Source organism: Chelmon rostratus, chromosome 8 (genome assembly GCF_017976325.1).
Source record: "Chelmon rostratus isolate fCheRos1 chromosome 8, fCheRos1.pri, whole genome shotgun sequence".
NCBI classification, from domain to species: Eukaryota; Metazoa; Chordata; class Actinopteri; order Chaetodontiformes; family Chaetodontidae; genus Chelmon; species Chelmon rostratus.
This window is the reverse complement of record NC_055665.1, coordinates 18,590,574-18,606,142: the sequence shown is the minus strand read 5'-3', so window position 1 is coordinate 18,606,142 and position 15,569 is coordinate 18,590,574. Positions and strand designations below refer to the sequence as shown.

Genomic DNA, 15,569 nt, shown 5'->3' with positions numbered 1-15,569 from the left:
CAGTTCCAGTGAAACACCTTAACAGACCATCACTCCTCACAGGCGGGGGGCCAAGAGGTGAATTCACAGGTGGGCAGGAGATTTTGTAATTGCTGCCTGCAGAATGCATCCACCAGAGGTGTCAGAAACAGCAGGCTTTCCAAGTCATTTTAAGTGAATATTGATCGTATTAATGTGAATGGTTATGGTTGCCATAATTCATTACTGATGCAATATATTTCCATGGAGGCTTACAGAAAGTGCATGTGTTCATTACAGGTTATGCATTCCGATCTATGAACCAAGTATAAGGAATGCTGGTTTCATTATTCTGAGTACTGTATGTGCTTTATGATCACAACTGCAAAACCAGTGGCTTATACATGATAAACAACCTCATTTCATTGAACTGTTTCCATCCCACTCACTGCACTTTACTGCCAGTGCAGGAGGCCAAGCCTAGTGGAAGAAGTGTTGAGATCTTTATTTGACATGGCTGTAAAGATATTTTATAATAATAATATAATATGAAAAGGATCATTTATAGTGATGAACCTACAGAGAATTAAAACTTGAATCTGCAGCTCCCCTTGGCTTTGTAATTTCACACAACCTCACTGTTTTGGGCCACATCATGTACATCTAAGTGGCCAAAAGTCTGTTATTGCAGGTTGAAGTAAAGGTGGGAACAGAACCCTGTAGAATTCTTTAAGTTCAACATTTTTGGAAAAGCAAAAATGTTTGAGTTTGAGGAGATTCATTGAGACTGGAAGCAGGAAGAAAACAGCTGACAGCATGAGATAACAAAATGTGTCTCCCAGTGCCTCGAAAGCTCATTATTTAGCACATTATAATTAATTTGTTTGAAACCAACAACAAAAATGAACAATTCCCAGCCCAGAAATAATCCGACACATAACCTCCCATAAAACCACAAATGGTTGCCTGTCAAACAAAACAAGGACCTATGCCTTTAGGTAAAAGAACAAGTATTATCAGCAAAATGGAGGAGAAGTATCAAAATAATAAAGCAACATTTTTCTGTTGTAGTTGATTGAGGTGGAGTTTATTCTGACTGCTTTATTTACTGATGGATACTTTAATCTCTAACAATGCATCGTGATTTATAAGAGGGGTCAATGTTCACAGCTGGAATAATAACAATAATAAATAGAGTAAACACCACAAACTTTCACTCTGGAGTAAAAGTATAAAGTAGCATGAAATGGAAATACTCACAAGTACCACAAAGTTGTATTTAAGTACAGTGTTTGAGTAAATGGTCATTTCCACCACTGATCAGTGCATAAATTTCTTCCCTGCTCCCACACTGACAGTGGGTCTTCACTGCCACCTCGTGGTCAAACACTGCTACTGACACATTAAACAAAAGAGCAGCTAAGTTGCTTGCAAACATTTGGACCATGGCACGTTTCAGAAAGATTCAGTTCATCTGTATGATCTAGAGGTTTACTGTATGGGACTATGGCTACATAGTTTGAACACTTTTGTGCCAAAAATAAGTATAGGCCACTGATTCTGCTATACTGGGATGAAGCCTAACAAATGCATTGTCCTGCACAATGTGGGTCAGCTTAGGGAAGCAAAAGTTATTTGGATTTAATATTTATTTATTGTGCTGCTGAACTGTAGCATTTTAAACCTGCAATAACATTTTGATCCAGGTTTGCCTGTGAATATTCTCATTCATCCAGGTCATTGTAAGCTTTAGGGCATTCAATCGTTCGCAACTGGACCTCGTCAGTTTGTCGTAGAAGATCCAGGTTTGTGCTAACAGTTCTCCCTCTATTTCCAGATCCATTGCTTCAGACTTTGTGTAGTGCCAGTTTTTCACCTACAGGGAATCTGCTTTTGCAGAATGATCACTGGAGGACACGAAACAGACCCTGATGCCTAGCCAGCCATATGAAGTTGTTACAAGAATACATGCTCGCTGTTTACAACATATTTCTACCAGAGAAGGTCTGGCAATCTTACCATTCACAAATTCACCACTGAGACTTCTGTGTTATTATAATGCATTATTCATCCAGTGCAGCTTTTAGGAGAGAGAGGTCCTTTTGTTCCTAATTGAAAATTCAAGGTAAACAACAGAAATTAAGAAAGCAAAACTGTACCAATGACAGCGGTGCCAGCAGACTACTCAGTGCTTGGCTCACCATGTTCACCAAAAATAAATAACGTCTTTGGCCTGAACTCAAGACTTTGTCATTCACCTAATGAATGAAACTCATCCCAGCCCATCTAAAATGTTTGCCCCATCCATACTAAACAGCTGCTCTGACTTTGCTTACTCACTTACCCGCCCTCGCAAGGATACCGAGAGCTAAACTGAACTTGAGTGTGCATTTGTCAAAACAAATGGGATCCAGCAGCTAAAACAAAATGTTTGTTGTGTTATAATTAGGGCGCCATTATATGGGCACACAAGAATAGCTGATAATTAGTGCTCCAGATGGAGACAGAGAGGCAGAAGACAGCAAAAGAGAATCATCATCAAGAGCTATTGAAAGCGTTATAGTGCAAAAGCAGCTGTGGCGTGAGGGGATAACATCACATTAATTATGATAAAGAGATGATCAAGAGAAGAAGGCTGCATGAAACGGTGGAATTAATTATCCCAGCCAGCTCACTTAATCACCAAAAGGCTTTTTTTTCTTTTTGTGAAGTCTGATCTTTGCATGAAGCATCACTCTCCACGCCGCACGCACACAAACACACACAGTCGTGTCTCCATCATTTTTGGGGACATTACATACACTTACATTCATTTCTTGGAGACCTACCCTAACCATAACTATAACCATAACCATAACTATAACCATAACCCCGACTCGCCTAAACCTAACCCTTTACCTAACCTTAACCCAGGTCTTCACCCTAAAATGTAGCGATTTACATTGTGGGGACTTTGGGGATTTTGTCCCCAGAAAGACAGTGAGTCCCCACAATGTCACTGTGTAAACAGATTTATCGTCCCACAACATGAGTAATACACACACACAAGGCAAAGGCATCATCCCACTGTGTCTGTGCTGAGGGCAGCCACATCACTTCAATTAGGAAAGTCACTGTAAATTAACTTGAAGGTCTAAGTGCTAAATATTTCATCACAGTGTCTGCCGCCACCACCACACAAAAAGAAGACTATAATGTCCACACCGAGCTTCAGTCTGCCTTTTTCTCAAGCTGCATTTGACAATGACATGATTGCTCTGTAATGTGATGATGTCGGGTATTTTTTTGCAGAATTAAGTCTGTAAGAGAAAGACTTATTGCAAGGGTTTAAATAGAATTCAAGAACAATCAATCCTGGTTTAGATCAAATCTGTTGAAACTGACGAAGACTATAGGCTAGGCATTAAGGAAAGCTATGAAAACTAGAAGAGACACAGATGTGTTGATTTATAGAGGCTTGAGGAACAAAGTTACTCAAGGAGACAAATCTTGCTTCTATCTCCATGTAATGAATTGGGCAAAAGGTAATAAATTAATATGAACAAATGTGAATAATGTCACACAGAGGAACCCACGTTTTTTAGAAGATCTTCAGCTCATAGCACAGGGAAAATTCATTGAAGACATTTTTTAAAAGAACTTCACAAAAGGGAAAGGGGATACTGTTGCTATAGATGCTGCAGTGCAGGTCCCGTTTTTGATCTGGTTACGATGAATGAGATACAAGTTAACCAACTCATCAGCTCCTTAAAAACCTCTAAAAGTGGAGATGCTTTCCAACTTGATACCATGCTTAGCAAAAACGGTTTGGCTTAGATTGCAAGACTTTGTTTGCTTTCATTTGGAAAACTACACAAGAATATCTTCTATAAGAGATTATACGGTACTCTGTGGTTGTCTGCCTTTTGCGGTCAGATTTGGCTGTGAAAGCCAGAACTCAGTGGAATGCCCTACCAGATGTCATAAAGAGCTGTAGTTGAATCAGTAGCTTTAAAGTGTGTGTGTTTGAGTGTGTGTGTGTGTGTGTTTGTGTGTGTAATGTTTTACTGTGCGTTATCTGTACTACATGCTCTGTCTTTCGTTGGTCCAGTTTGCTTGGTGCTGTTCTGTCCCTCTGTGGACATTTTAATTGTGACCTGCAAATGAAAATTAGCCTTGGGCTAACTGCAGTGCATCAAATAGTGACATTTCTGTTTAATAGTGTATGTAGTCCCCTACAAATAAAATCAATAAATAAGATGGATCCCTTGTCGTCCTGCCGTCTGCATGCACTGTCCTCTCTGGAAGGCTTTTTTGAGAGCTGCTGGGGGGTTTGCGTGCCAGACTTGCAAAACAAACCCAGGGGACTGTGCACACCTTCTTATTAATAATCTACAGCACTCTGCTGCTGTGGCCCACTACCCTCTCAGAGACCTCAGAATGCCGTCTGGCTGCTGGTGATGAAGAGACGCGCTGGCTACCCCACTGCTAACATTGTTGATCAACTCAGAGTTACCACTCAGAGGTTGATGTGAACGCTACTTAATTATGTTTAACTTCAGAATCTGGTAACTACGATAACTCTAATATGTTATGAATGCAGTATTACTACGTTACAAGTGGTGGGTATTGGGTACAAATACAAAACTTAAGCCTCTGAGCATTTTCCTTGCAGCATACACATGTCTCGTCTTTCATATAGTTCTACCCATTCATACCTATCTTATTACTATTTTGCTACTGTGGGATGCTGAGCAGCTCCTGCTGCTCCTGGAAGTGAGGTGAACTCAGTCTCTCTCTCATTTATTCATTCACTCAATAATTCACACACCCATACATGCATTGTCCTGCTCTCCTTCTCCCTCCTCCTGCCGTATTTGCCTGGACCTCCACTTCTCCGTCCATCACCTTCTGATATCTGCTACCGGCTAAAGAAAAAGCAGTGCTACATCCATGTCGCATAATCTTTATTCTGTGTGTGGGTTCATTCTTTGGCAGGAGACACTGGGAGGATTTATAGCCTTTAGAAGCACCGACTCCCCCAGCCGCCCCTCCTCTTCCAAGCCTGGTGTCCTTGCCAGCAGGAAAAGTGGTGCACTGTTGCAGACAGATAGCATCTGATAGTTGGCTGTTGTAACCCCTCAGTTGAGCGCACAGTCAGATTTCAGCTTCCCCTCTCTCTCCCTCTCTTTCTGCATGAGACAAATTGAAGTTGTCTCATGCAAACACACCATAAAGCATCATGATTCCCTCCCTGCAAACCAATATCTGGAACGAAAACGTTGAAGTCAATCTTTGTCTGCCTCTGACTCCCATCTCTGTCTTCCTCTCTCCCTGACTCTCCCTTTCCCTTTACTCATCTGTTAAATGGAGTCTCGTTGGGAAATGTGCCAAAGCCGTTCACCCAGCCACTAGGACTCCAGGAAAAGTGGCGACTATATTTGTAGCTGCTGCCTGGTTGTGCTAAATAAGGTGGAACAGTCAGCAAATGAATATTCTGCAGAAAGTGGGATTAAGCACTTAAATCTTTGATGGTGGCCTGCACTTAACATCCAGTTTGACGAAAGTGTCCCTTTCTGAGAAAACTTGATTGTTGATCAGTCACAGCATCTTCAAAGATGCTAAAAAACACATGTGGACTCTGAAGATGTGGCATAAAAGAGATGAACCTCCCAAAGATTTACATGGGGTCACAGATCACATGACCTATTAGAGCTCTAGATTAAACATGGATTAGGATGGCTTTGACATAGTGACCAGTAATCTTCTGCGAGAGCACGGTAGAACAGATGGAGCGTGATGCGCGCAGTTCAACAATGCTGTCTGCGTATCACCGCTGGATAAATTGCTCTGATATGATGAGGGCATTAACTGACAACATACAGTACAGATTATTGTGCGCATGTCCATTATCTTCAGATGTGTGGTTGGACACACATTGCCACACAATCAGTCCTGTTTGTTTGCTTTGACATCACTAGAATAGCTTTAGGGAGTCTATACCATAACCTGGGGTGTTAAATATTGAATTTATAGTGATTGACTGTACATTATGATTATTTATCTCGGCTGACATCAGTATAATATTCTTTTATGTCAGAAGAGTGGCATTTAGCACTGACTTGATAGCAACCTTACAACACTTTATTGCACTTGAGCTCCAACTGTAAATTATCCTGTAGAGGCTTATTGTCTTTTCTTTTTAGTGGTATTTATTACACCTCCTCAGCCACTAACCTGTCCTCACTCTCCAGGAGCTCTTTAGTTAGTACACGTAGATTTCTGTGGCATCATATTCTCCTAAAATGTTTCCGGACGGGTACTGCCAGTAAAATATGACCATCAGGTCCCAGGGTTCGCCTCAGCTCTTCAAATCCTCCCCCCGGCTTGTGTGTTGACTGACTGGGAGTGATCTCAATCGGCTCTCAGATAGCGGCGCTCCTTTCAGCGCCACAGCGCGGGCAGCCGAGGCTCTGTGTGTGGGAGGGACTAACGAAGAGCTCCCCTCAGTGCAGCCTGCCGCCACAGCATCGAGCAGGCACAGAGTATCTTCAGTGCATATTCACAGATAAGGCTTTTTTTCCCCCATCTGTCCACGTTGTGTGCCCTCGCTACAGTCTTCTCCATGAAGAGGAGAAGGGATGCTGAAGTAGCGCGGTGAGTGTATGTCTTTTTAACCGAGCAGTCTGAGCAGGTTTTTGTTAGAGATTAGGGGGGGAAGAAAATCCAAGCGGGTTGTGCATGGCTGGTCCATCTTTATGCAGAGAAGCATCTCTCATCTTCTGCTGAATCCAGATAAAGTGTGCACGGGCAGTCCGACGCATATTCTGGAGGTAATGGATGTATTTTGCATTAAAACTGGCTGCGGTGTGAACGATTTCATGATCATTTTTCTCGTAAGTAGACCAACTCTGGTTATGCATATTTTATGTGTGATTTAGTTTAAGCCCAGTTTTGCTTATGTATCCATTCTACAGACTGTGTCCATGTTAAAACAGAATTAGAATAATCTCGGTTTACGTGGACTGCTTTCCTAATTGGATACAGAGGCATTTGGCTAATCACAGCCACTATAAGCGCCTTTCAAGACAGGTCCACGGATTTCTCTTAAACGATCCGATCAACTTTAAAGTGGCGTTGATTTCAGTGGGGTTATCTTAACTATAAAGGTATGTGCAAATTGCGCACTGTTCCAAATTACGCACGCAAGTTTTTGCGCATCTTGGATATAAGGTTTCACGGTTTGCAATCAGAGTAATCTCATTAAGATGCACCATTTAATTCAGGGCTGGTGTCTGTGCTCTTATTAGGGATGCTGTGGACTGACAACATCGTGGGAGGAAGGCTCAGAGTGAAGCAGCGGGTGGTGAAATACGGATGGATTCTCCAGAGCTGCTTCCCGCAGATGAGGGAGGCAAACAGCCCGATCATCCCGACGTCCTTGACAGGGTTTCCATCGCGCTGCATATCCGCAAGCCTGGCGGATCAACAGGAGGAGCGCTCCCGGGAGAGGGCTGCTGTAACCCGGCACGCAGCTGCCATGACGGGTGTCATTCAGCACCAAGGACGGCGTCGCAAAAGGGGGGCGCGGAGGTTAAACTCTGTCACCTCGGCGAGGAGAAAGTCCGGGTTTGTTGTGACGAGGAATTAGAGACATCTTTCACATATATTGATGAGAATGTTAACCTGCGTCTGGCCAGCCCGGAGACTAGTTGTAAAAGTACACACAGACCCGTGCGCAACAGCGAGCCTTGCTCCGAGACTTTACCGGAGTTTTCCTTCATGTCCGAGGATGATCTCTCCTTCGGGGAGAGCTCCGGGACTTCTATAGACTACGGGTTTATCAGTGCAGTCACGTTCTTAGTGACCGGGATCTCCTTGGTGATCATCTCCTACGCCGTGCCCCGGGATGTGGTGGTGGACCGTGACAGCGTGTCAGCGAGGGAGATGGAGAGGCTGGAGATGGAGAGCGCCCGTATAGGTGCCCACCTGGATCGGTGCGTCATAGCGGGGCTGTGCCTGCTCACGCTGGGCGGCGTGGTGCTGTCCACGCTGCTGATGATCTCCATGTGGAAGGGCGAGATGTACAGGAGAAAAGTCATCGCTTATTCAAAGCGTTCAGCCAAACTGTATGGCTCCATCAGCCTGAAAACTAGATCCAGTCCCAGCCACTCCTCCGCGCACTTGTCCCTGGAGGAGGAAATAGAGGACACTTTGACTTAAAATGCTGCTCTGCATATAAACCTTTTGTGTATAACTGAGGAATTAATGCCATTCACACACATTCTCTAACATATTGTAGCCAAAAACTCATATTCAAAGTGTAAGTCTGCAATATTTTGTCTTATACTGTAGAAATAGCTTGAATCCTGTATTGTATATCCACAAGGCAAACTGAAAAGACAAGAAAAGTACTCAAATGCAAAGTGAGCAATTGTAGAAAATGTGAAAAACATTATGTGGTATCAAATTGGTCCCAAATGATTTCAAATGGCACCAAAACCATAATAGCAACTGGCGAGAATGTTAACAGCTTGTGTCACAAACACTGGATGTGATCCAGTTTTTTTTTTTTTTTTTGTACCCAGGATGCAATCTCTGAGAGCCTCCATTTATTATTGAGGCTATTCATATTTAATGTGAATGTTTCCAACGGCGAAACTGTGCACAGACACATTTCAGGAAGTAAGGGAAGAGTGTGTCCCCAGGGCAGGAGAGTGGGAGAGAGGAGGGATGTAAAGCTGTCCCTGTCCACTGTGATGTGGGAGAAATCAGCTCAGTGGTCCACATGGTAATATCCAGTGACAGTCCCTCCCTGGTGCAGTGCTGAGGTAAGCCAGTAAGCCAGGCTTCATGCATCTGAGCCAAAGCTCCATGTCAGTTTGATTGTAGTGAGCAATTTGACTGCAGTCGACAGCGCTGACACTGTGCACCCTCCTCTGCTCCCGCTTGATCCTCTCTGCTCTTCTTCTCCTCCTTCTTCCCTCACCTCCTACTTCTCTCTGACACAGGAGACCTTCTAGTCTCCTGTAGTTTTTGCAGCACTCTCCTCAATACTGTAAATTCTCACTATACACTCCCCCCCATGGTGTGTGGAAAGGGTCCTGGGCACCCACAGCCAAGTGCCTGTGACATTTCAAGGTAGATGAGCCTTTCCTTACCTGTCTCCTTTCATTTTCTCTTTCTCTCTGCGCGAGGATGGACTTAAGAACACCTAATCACACATGAAAGAGTTGCCCTACTTCCAAAACCTTAAGCCTTCACTACTTCAAAGAGCTAATTACATTTCCAAAGTGAGGTATCATTCTTTTTAAAGGGTTATATTTGATGTTATCATGGTCATTTGCTGACTAAAACTTTTGCACATGACACAAAAAGCTTAGGAGAAGAGGTTTATCGTGTGCAGACTTGCTAAAAATGTTAATGCCCCAGCTGTCCAGGCAAATCAGAGACCAACTTCCCTTTCTTGGATGAGGGAGATTTTAGTTTCTGTCTTAGCTAAGTCCATGTAAAAGCAACCCTCTGTGTCCCTGACAGTTGTTAATGCTGTGTGAAGAGACCTGCAGTAACGAATAAAAAATGCCACACAATTCTCCTGAAGACCATTTTTCTTGTAGGTATGTACCCTGTAACGCTCATAAATCATGCATGAACTACTAGAATTAATTCATATTTGCATATATTCATATACACAGCCAAATGTGCTTGTGATTCTTATGCAGTGTCACTGTTATCTTTTTTTCTTTGTCCTTTCATTTTCTGGGCTGTGTGACCCTGTTTCAAGGCTTACATTCAAAACGACATGAGTCAGCCTCTATTAATGAGATGCGTTGGCTGATTAGTCAATGGTAAACAGCTCGAGGCCTCACCGTCGCTGTGCTTTCATTCACTTGCCTCTATGTTTACTGCACACAACACAACGTATACGTATTCTACTGAAAGTGCACAAACAGATGAAAGAGAGTGTTTCGAGTGAAAAGACCGGATCAAGGGAGTGTAAGGATGTTTTCAGTCGGCAGTATCATAGAAAAATCGTTTGCTGAAACCATCGAAACGAAAGCTTTTCATTTTCTGTGTCTGTGACCACAGAGCTGACAAGTGTGTGTGTGCATCCCTGAAAAACAGCCATTACTTCCTGAAGTGGCAGTAAAATGCCACATGAAGAGATTTCCAGGAAAGGTAATAAAAATTAATGATCCATATGAGGCAATGTTGTCTTGTTCTCTTCACAGAAGCTGTAAATCCACCACCAGTATTACAGATGTTCGAGTAATATTTCATTTAGTGAGCCTTCCTGGTGATGTTGGCTGTGGAAACAAGGTGCGACGCCCAAGTGCTGGACACTCATTTCTCACCGCTTCCTTTTTCTTTCCCTCTCACTAATATTTTTGTGTAAAATTAAACTTCTTCAACTCTTAAAGGGCAGCCAACAACGATGCTACAAGCGCCAACAATTCTGCATAATAATATTGAGCCATTAATTCAAACCCCGGCGATATAATGCCTACATTACACACGCAGTACATCAGCGCTTTCCATCCAGTGTCAGAGTCGTATTCAGAGGTGGCATCATCTGCGAGAGCGTCACACTTGCAGCACACAGAGGATCATAGATGCCAGAGGGAAGCCATTAACATTGCACACTTCAAACAGATTCATCTGCAGCATGTAATGCACTACACAGGTTTTCAGACATATACTATTCCTCCCCCTCTCTCCCATCTTTAACCCTCCCTTCTTTCTGTCCTCCTCCATGGTTGGCACCATGCCTCGCAGCCAACACCAGACTTCCCCTCATACAGCCAACTAAACATGTTTGGGGGATTTAATCAGGGATTTGCTTGAAGCGACAGCATTTTACACACCAAGCTCAAGTGTATTTCCAGAGGTTTCATGCATAAGCTCTTTATCCTTGAGCAGTGCACAGCTAAATCACCCTTATTGATATTTGGTTGGCTCCTCTGTAAGTCGATCCCTTCAGGTGAGGCCGAGGAGCAGCTGAGCTGCTGCCATCAGCTAATTTCCTAAAGGTGTTATTACACTCCTCCATCTTGTCAGTGTTAATGCTCTCTCTCTCTCTCTCTCTCTCTCTCTCTGTGTGTGAGTGTGTGTGTGTGTGTGCTGACATTTGTGTATTCACATGACTTTGCATAGGTGTTGTGTGTCACCTTAGATTAAAGAGCTGCTGACCTTAACATTTCATTTCAAACACGTTCCGTGGAGACATTTAGTGTGTGAAGATGGTGGTAGGCTTTGCCACCCTGAGAGGAGGAAGAGTGTCTGATGAATGCAGAAGGGAAAGAAAGAAGCTACACAACACTGAGATACTACATATGGAGCAGGGGTGAAAGCAATAGTTTGACACTTGGGGAAGATCCATGTCATTCTCATGATTTGTTCAATATGAAGCTACAGTCATGAGCTTAGCTTAGCTTAGCATAAAGACTGGAAACAGGGTAAAGTAGCAGAAGTTGCCTACCAGCATCCCTAAAGCTCACTAATAGAACTAGAAGTGGGAGGAGCTATTTTGGGCACCCCTGGTTCCAGGAGGAAAAGTTCCATTCATTTTTCCAATAGAGGATGTTACAGGTCTCATATATTGAGCACCTCTATGGCTCCAGTTAGCATAAAACCTTCCCTGTTAAAGCATCAGCCCAAAAATCGAAGAGCTGCATTAATAATATACTGTAAAAATATAAATATAATATATATAAAGCGGTCATAACATAAACCTATAGAATTCCCCTGTTTCTATGCTAAGTAACTCTGAGGATATTGTTCAAATAAAAAATTGAAATGGGATTACAGAATAGGGAGACACACTTCTGGAGCCAGCGTTCCCTGTCACTTCACAACTCTGTTAACACATTACATCTCGTTTGTTCAAACTTTTGGGCTCGGCGCCGCCCAACATGAGCAGACTCCTGAAGGTCACTGCACCCGGCCGAGAAATAGATACATTACCCCCCATAAAACCACAACTGAGAATATGCTGAACTATTGACAGTGTGCAGCATGCATGCAGCTATGTGGTGAATGCACTCAGGCTTTAAGGTGAAATTGTAAAAACTGCCTCTCTTTTGTCATACGTATTAGATATATGCGCATCTGTGGTGAGCTTGATCTCCATCTATCAGTGGATAGTGGGGCCAAAAAAAAAAAAATTCCACTTCAATTGATTCCTCTGGACGGAAAGACTGAAGCCAAACTCCTCAGGGATATGACTTCATTCTTGGTTGCTCCCTCCACTGCCTTACTCAGAGAGGATATTTTTAGTCAATGTGCATATTGGATTTTTGGAAAGCTCATTGTATTGTAAATGTAGTCCGCAAAGCTCATTGCTAAGGATGCACTTAACCGGGCTGTTTTACATTTAGCCTGCAAGAACATCCTTGCTCAGCTGCATCCGAGTTTCATTTTTGCATGACATTAAAGCTCATGAAAAATAAGTTTATTCTGCCTGCGTGTTTTCTTCAACTCGCTGAGATGCCTCCCCCTCATCAGTACTGTCTTGTCCTTTCCTTTCTCTTGTACCATAGCATTTTGAAATCCTCAAGGGTTCAGCAGTTTCCTCTTCTGCGTGGTGAGACTGAACAAAACCCTGTTCTTGCAACCACAAGTACTGCTCCGTGTCAAATCGATTTACGTCTTTGGTCAGCCGAGTTCTGCATGGCTGACAGCGAAACAGTCCTCAGAACCGCTTTGTCACTCGGTCACTGGTCAACCTCACTAATGCCGGCAATCAGGCCTGCCATAACCAGACACTGGAACGTCTGCAGAGCCATTTCCTGTGTTGTGCTTGGCACCTTAAAATCACTTTCTCAGACGGATAAACTATCAGCGCTTTGGCTGCTATGGTAGATGAGAGAGGAAATGAGGTGATCGGTTGAATCAATCTTACAGTAAAACCACTCAACCGCTGCAGGAAGGCAATACAGGTTACACCTCTCTCTGTCTCAGCCTCTCTGATCATCCAGTGAATTTCAAAATGGGCTGTTTAACATGGTAGAGGCCATGCCCCCGCCAGTGATGTGCTTACACAGCGGATGCTTTAACAATAACATTACCATCATATCTTCAATGAGCTGAATGCCTCCTCAGCTTAGCAGGTTCAGGTAATGTAGACATAATGCACCAACAAATCACAAGCTTGGTTCACCTCTTGATCCCCTCACTGTTCAGCCCCTTCTGTTGTAAATCACACAGTCTTGCTGGGCTCCATTGATTTAATTTGTATCAAATTGCTAATGCAGTTATTCGTCATGCATGGCCTCCAGTGTATGCTTGTTTCCCCCATTATGCCAATGCATTTGCCTCTAATTACAGTAAATAATGACTGCTTGCTAGTTTGCTGCAGTAAATACTATAAGTGGGACAGAGTGTGGCCTTTAGAAAGTCATCAGCGAGCCAAGAAAACAGCTTGTTTATCTCCTCCTCTACAACATCTGAATAACAGAACACAATGGGAAGGCATGCGGAGCAATCTGACACATTTATCCCCAAACACAAAAGGACAACTGCCTCATTGGTTGAATTAAACCGCAATGGAGCAGAAGACATATGTAAAGTAAGTCTTAACAGCCGCGCTAGCAGCTCGAGAAAGCTATACTTAGACACAGCGATGCAGAGTTGGAATGTATGCGGCACTGATGTCACTGATTTCCCTCTCAAAAAGTCAAAGCACACATGAAATCAGTCATTGTGACTGATTTCATGTGTTCATACATTTGTGACACATGCCCGTCTCTTCCTTGCAAGTGACAGTGAGATCAACTAAAGTGGTGAGGGCTGCAAACCACTCAAGATTGAGACTTTTTTTCTCTTTTATTACACTCCTTGCATTGAGCCTCATTTTCCAGCATGAAAGCCTGAAACTCCCGGTGATTACATGCTCCTGGTCTGATGAGATTAATAGTTTTCACCACGACGCTCGTCGTGTCACCAGGTGAGCAGTTGTGCTGCAGAGGCTTTCTGATGGACTGTAATACAGTGCAGTTTCACAGCTTCTCCTGCACGTTCCCTAACTTTACTTTACTGTTCTGGGCCAAATAACATATTCATTTTACAAAACCTCACAGGCCATATAATATTAAGGTGCTGGGCTGTACATAGCCTGTGGGTTGTAGTTTGGAGACCCCTAGTTTAGTTAGTGTACTATGTTTACCTTTTTACCATCACAGTATAGTGTGCTAGCATACTAACATTCACTGCAGCTGAGGCCATGAGGAATATCGTTAGTTTTGCAAGTATTTGGTGATAAACCAAAGCATTGGACAAACTGGCAAATTTGACCTGAAGGTGGCGCTAGAGAGAAAGTTAAGGGTTTTGTCAAGGTTATTAGGATACACTGTTTGTGCACCATGAATGTCTGTACAAAAGGTCGTGCCAGTCCATTTAGTTAATTTTGAGATATTTCATGAGAATGTGAAAACTCTGACCTCCTGGCGGCACAACAGGAACAATGTGTGGTTATTAGGATTAGTATGATCCTCTCGATATCTGTACCAAATGGCAGTGTAAAAAAAACTAACAAAAAAAAAAACTGTAGCTTGTTTGCTCCACCCACTGAGGTTTAACTCGATCAATGGGATGATTTCTATGGAAAAAAAAAAAAAAACTATTTTGTCCAATCTGTTTACATGCATGTTAGCATGTGTTTGTGGTTTCCAGCACCTCCAGAGAGAGTGAAAAACAGCTCGAGTCTAGCTGCTCTGTTTAGACCAGGAGCCAGGCAGGAGATAGAGGATACGCTCTGGAAGAAGTCCGCGGTGGTGTTGGGTCTGAGACTGAGACCCAAAGCCGACACTGCAGAGCTGATTGTCTGCGCCGCATTTCATTTGCCTCCAGTGTTGTGTTACCAGCAAATGTTGGACTGCTGAGAGATGATACTGGCTGGTGGAGAGACCCAGCAGGATGTGGAGAGGGAGGATGCTGACAGGGTGACTGCACACATGGGAACACACGCATACACTCCCACACATGCACGTACACATACTCAGAGGCATGCACAAATTGCATGAGTGTACTGCCTGCACATGGACACATTACCTTCCAGCAGAGTTCAGTGGTATCCTTTACACAAGATAAAATTCATTTGATTGATTGCTGTGGGTAAACTGGCTTATTGCAAAGGGATACAGCCCAGAAAAAGAAACAAGCCTATGTTACAAAAATGAGAATATCAGTGGCAGAGGACATATTCAGATCCTTTATGTATTAAAGCAGCAAAGCCATAATGTCGAAAAACACCATTAAGCCCATGAAGTAAAAGTTCTACATTCAAAACTTTACTTACAGTAAGTGAGAGTATAGAAGTATTATTAGAATAAAAATGCACTGATGTAATTAATATAGTAAATGTATATTTTGCACAATAAAGCCTTTCAGACTGCTATATTTCGAAATTATTTATAATACTGATGCACAAATTTAAATATCCAAGTGAAGGAGAAATACCTTCAAACTGCACTCAGTACTACATCAAATCCAATAGAATTCAAATACAATCAAAGAGTTACTTTCCACCACTGTAAAATAATGCACAAACAATAAATATTTAATAAAATAAAAACACATAGGGTTGTACAATAGTAGCTCAATAAAAATAATAATGATAATTGTACAGCTTCTAC

The 15,569-nt window shown here is 42.8% G+C and overlaps 1 protein-coding gene across 1 annotated transcript; it reads left to right on the top strand.

Annotated features, from left to right (window-relative positions):
- The first annotated feature begins 7,314 nt into the window (after nucleotides 1–7,314).
- LOC121611023 (transmembrane protein 74) lies at nucleotides 7,315–8,160 on the top strand. The gene has a single exon (XM_041943379.1). The coding sequence runs from the start codon at nucleotides 7,315–7,317 to the stop codon at nucleotides 8,158–8,160; it is 846 nt and encodes a 281-aa protein (XP_041799313.1).
- Nucleotides 8,161–15,569: the final 7,409 nt, after the last annotated feature.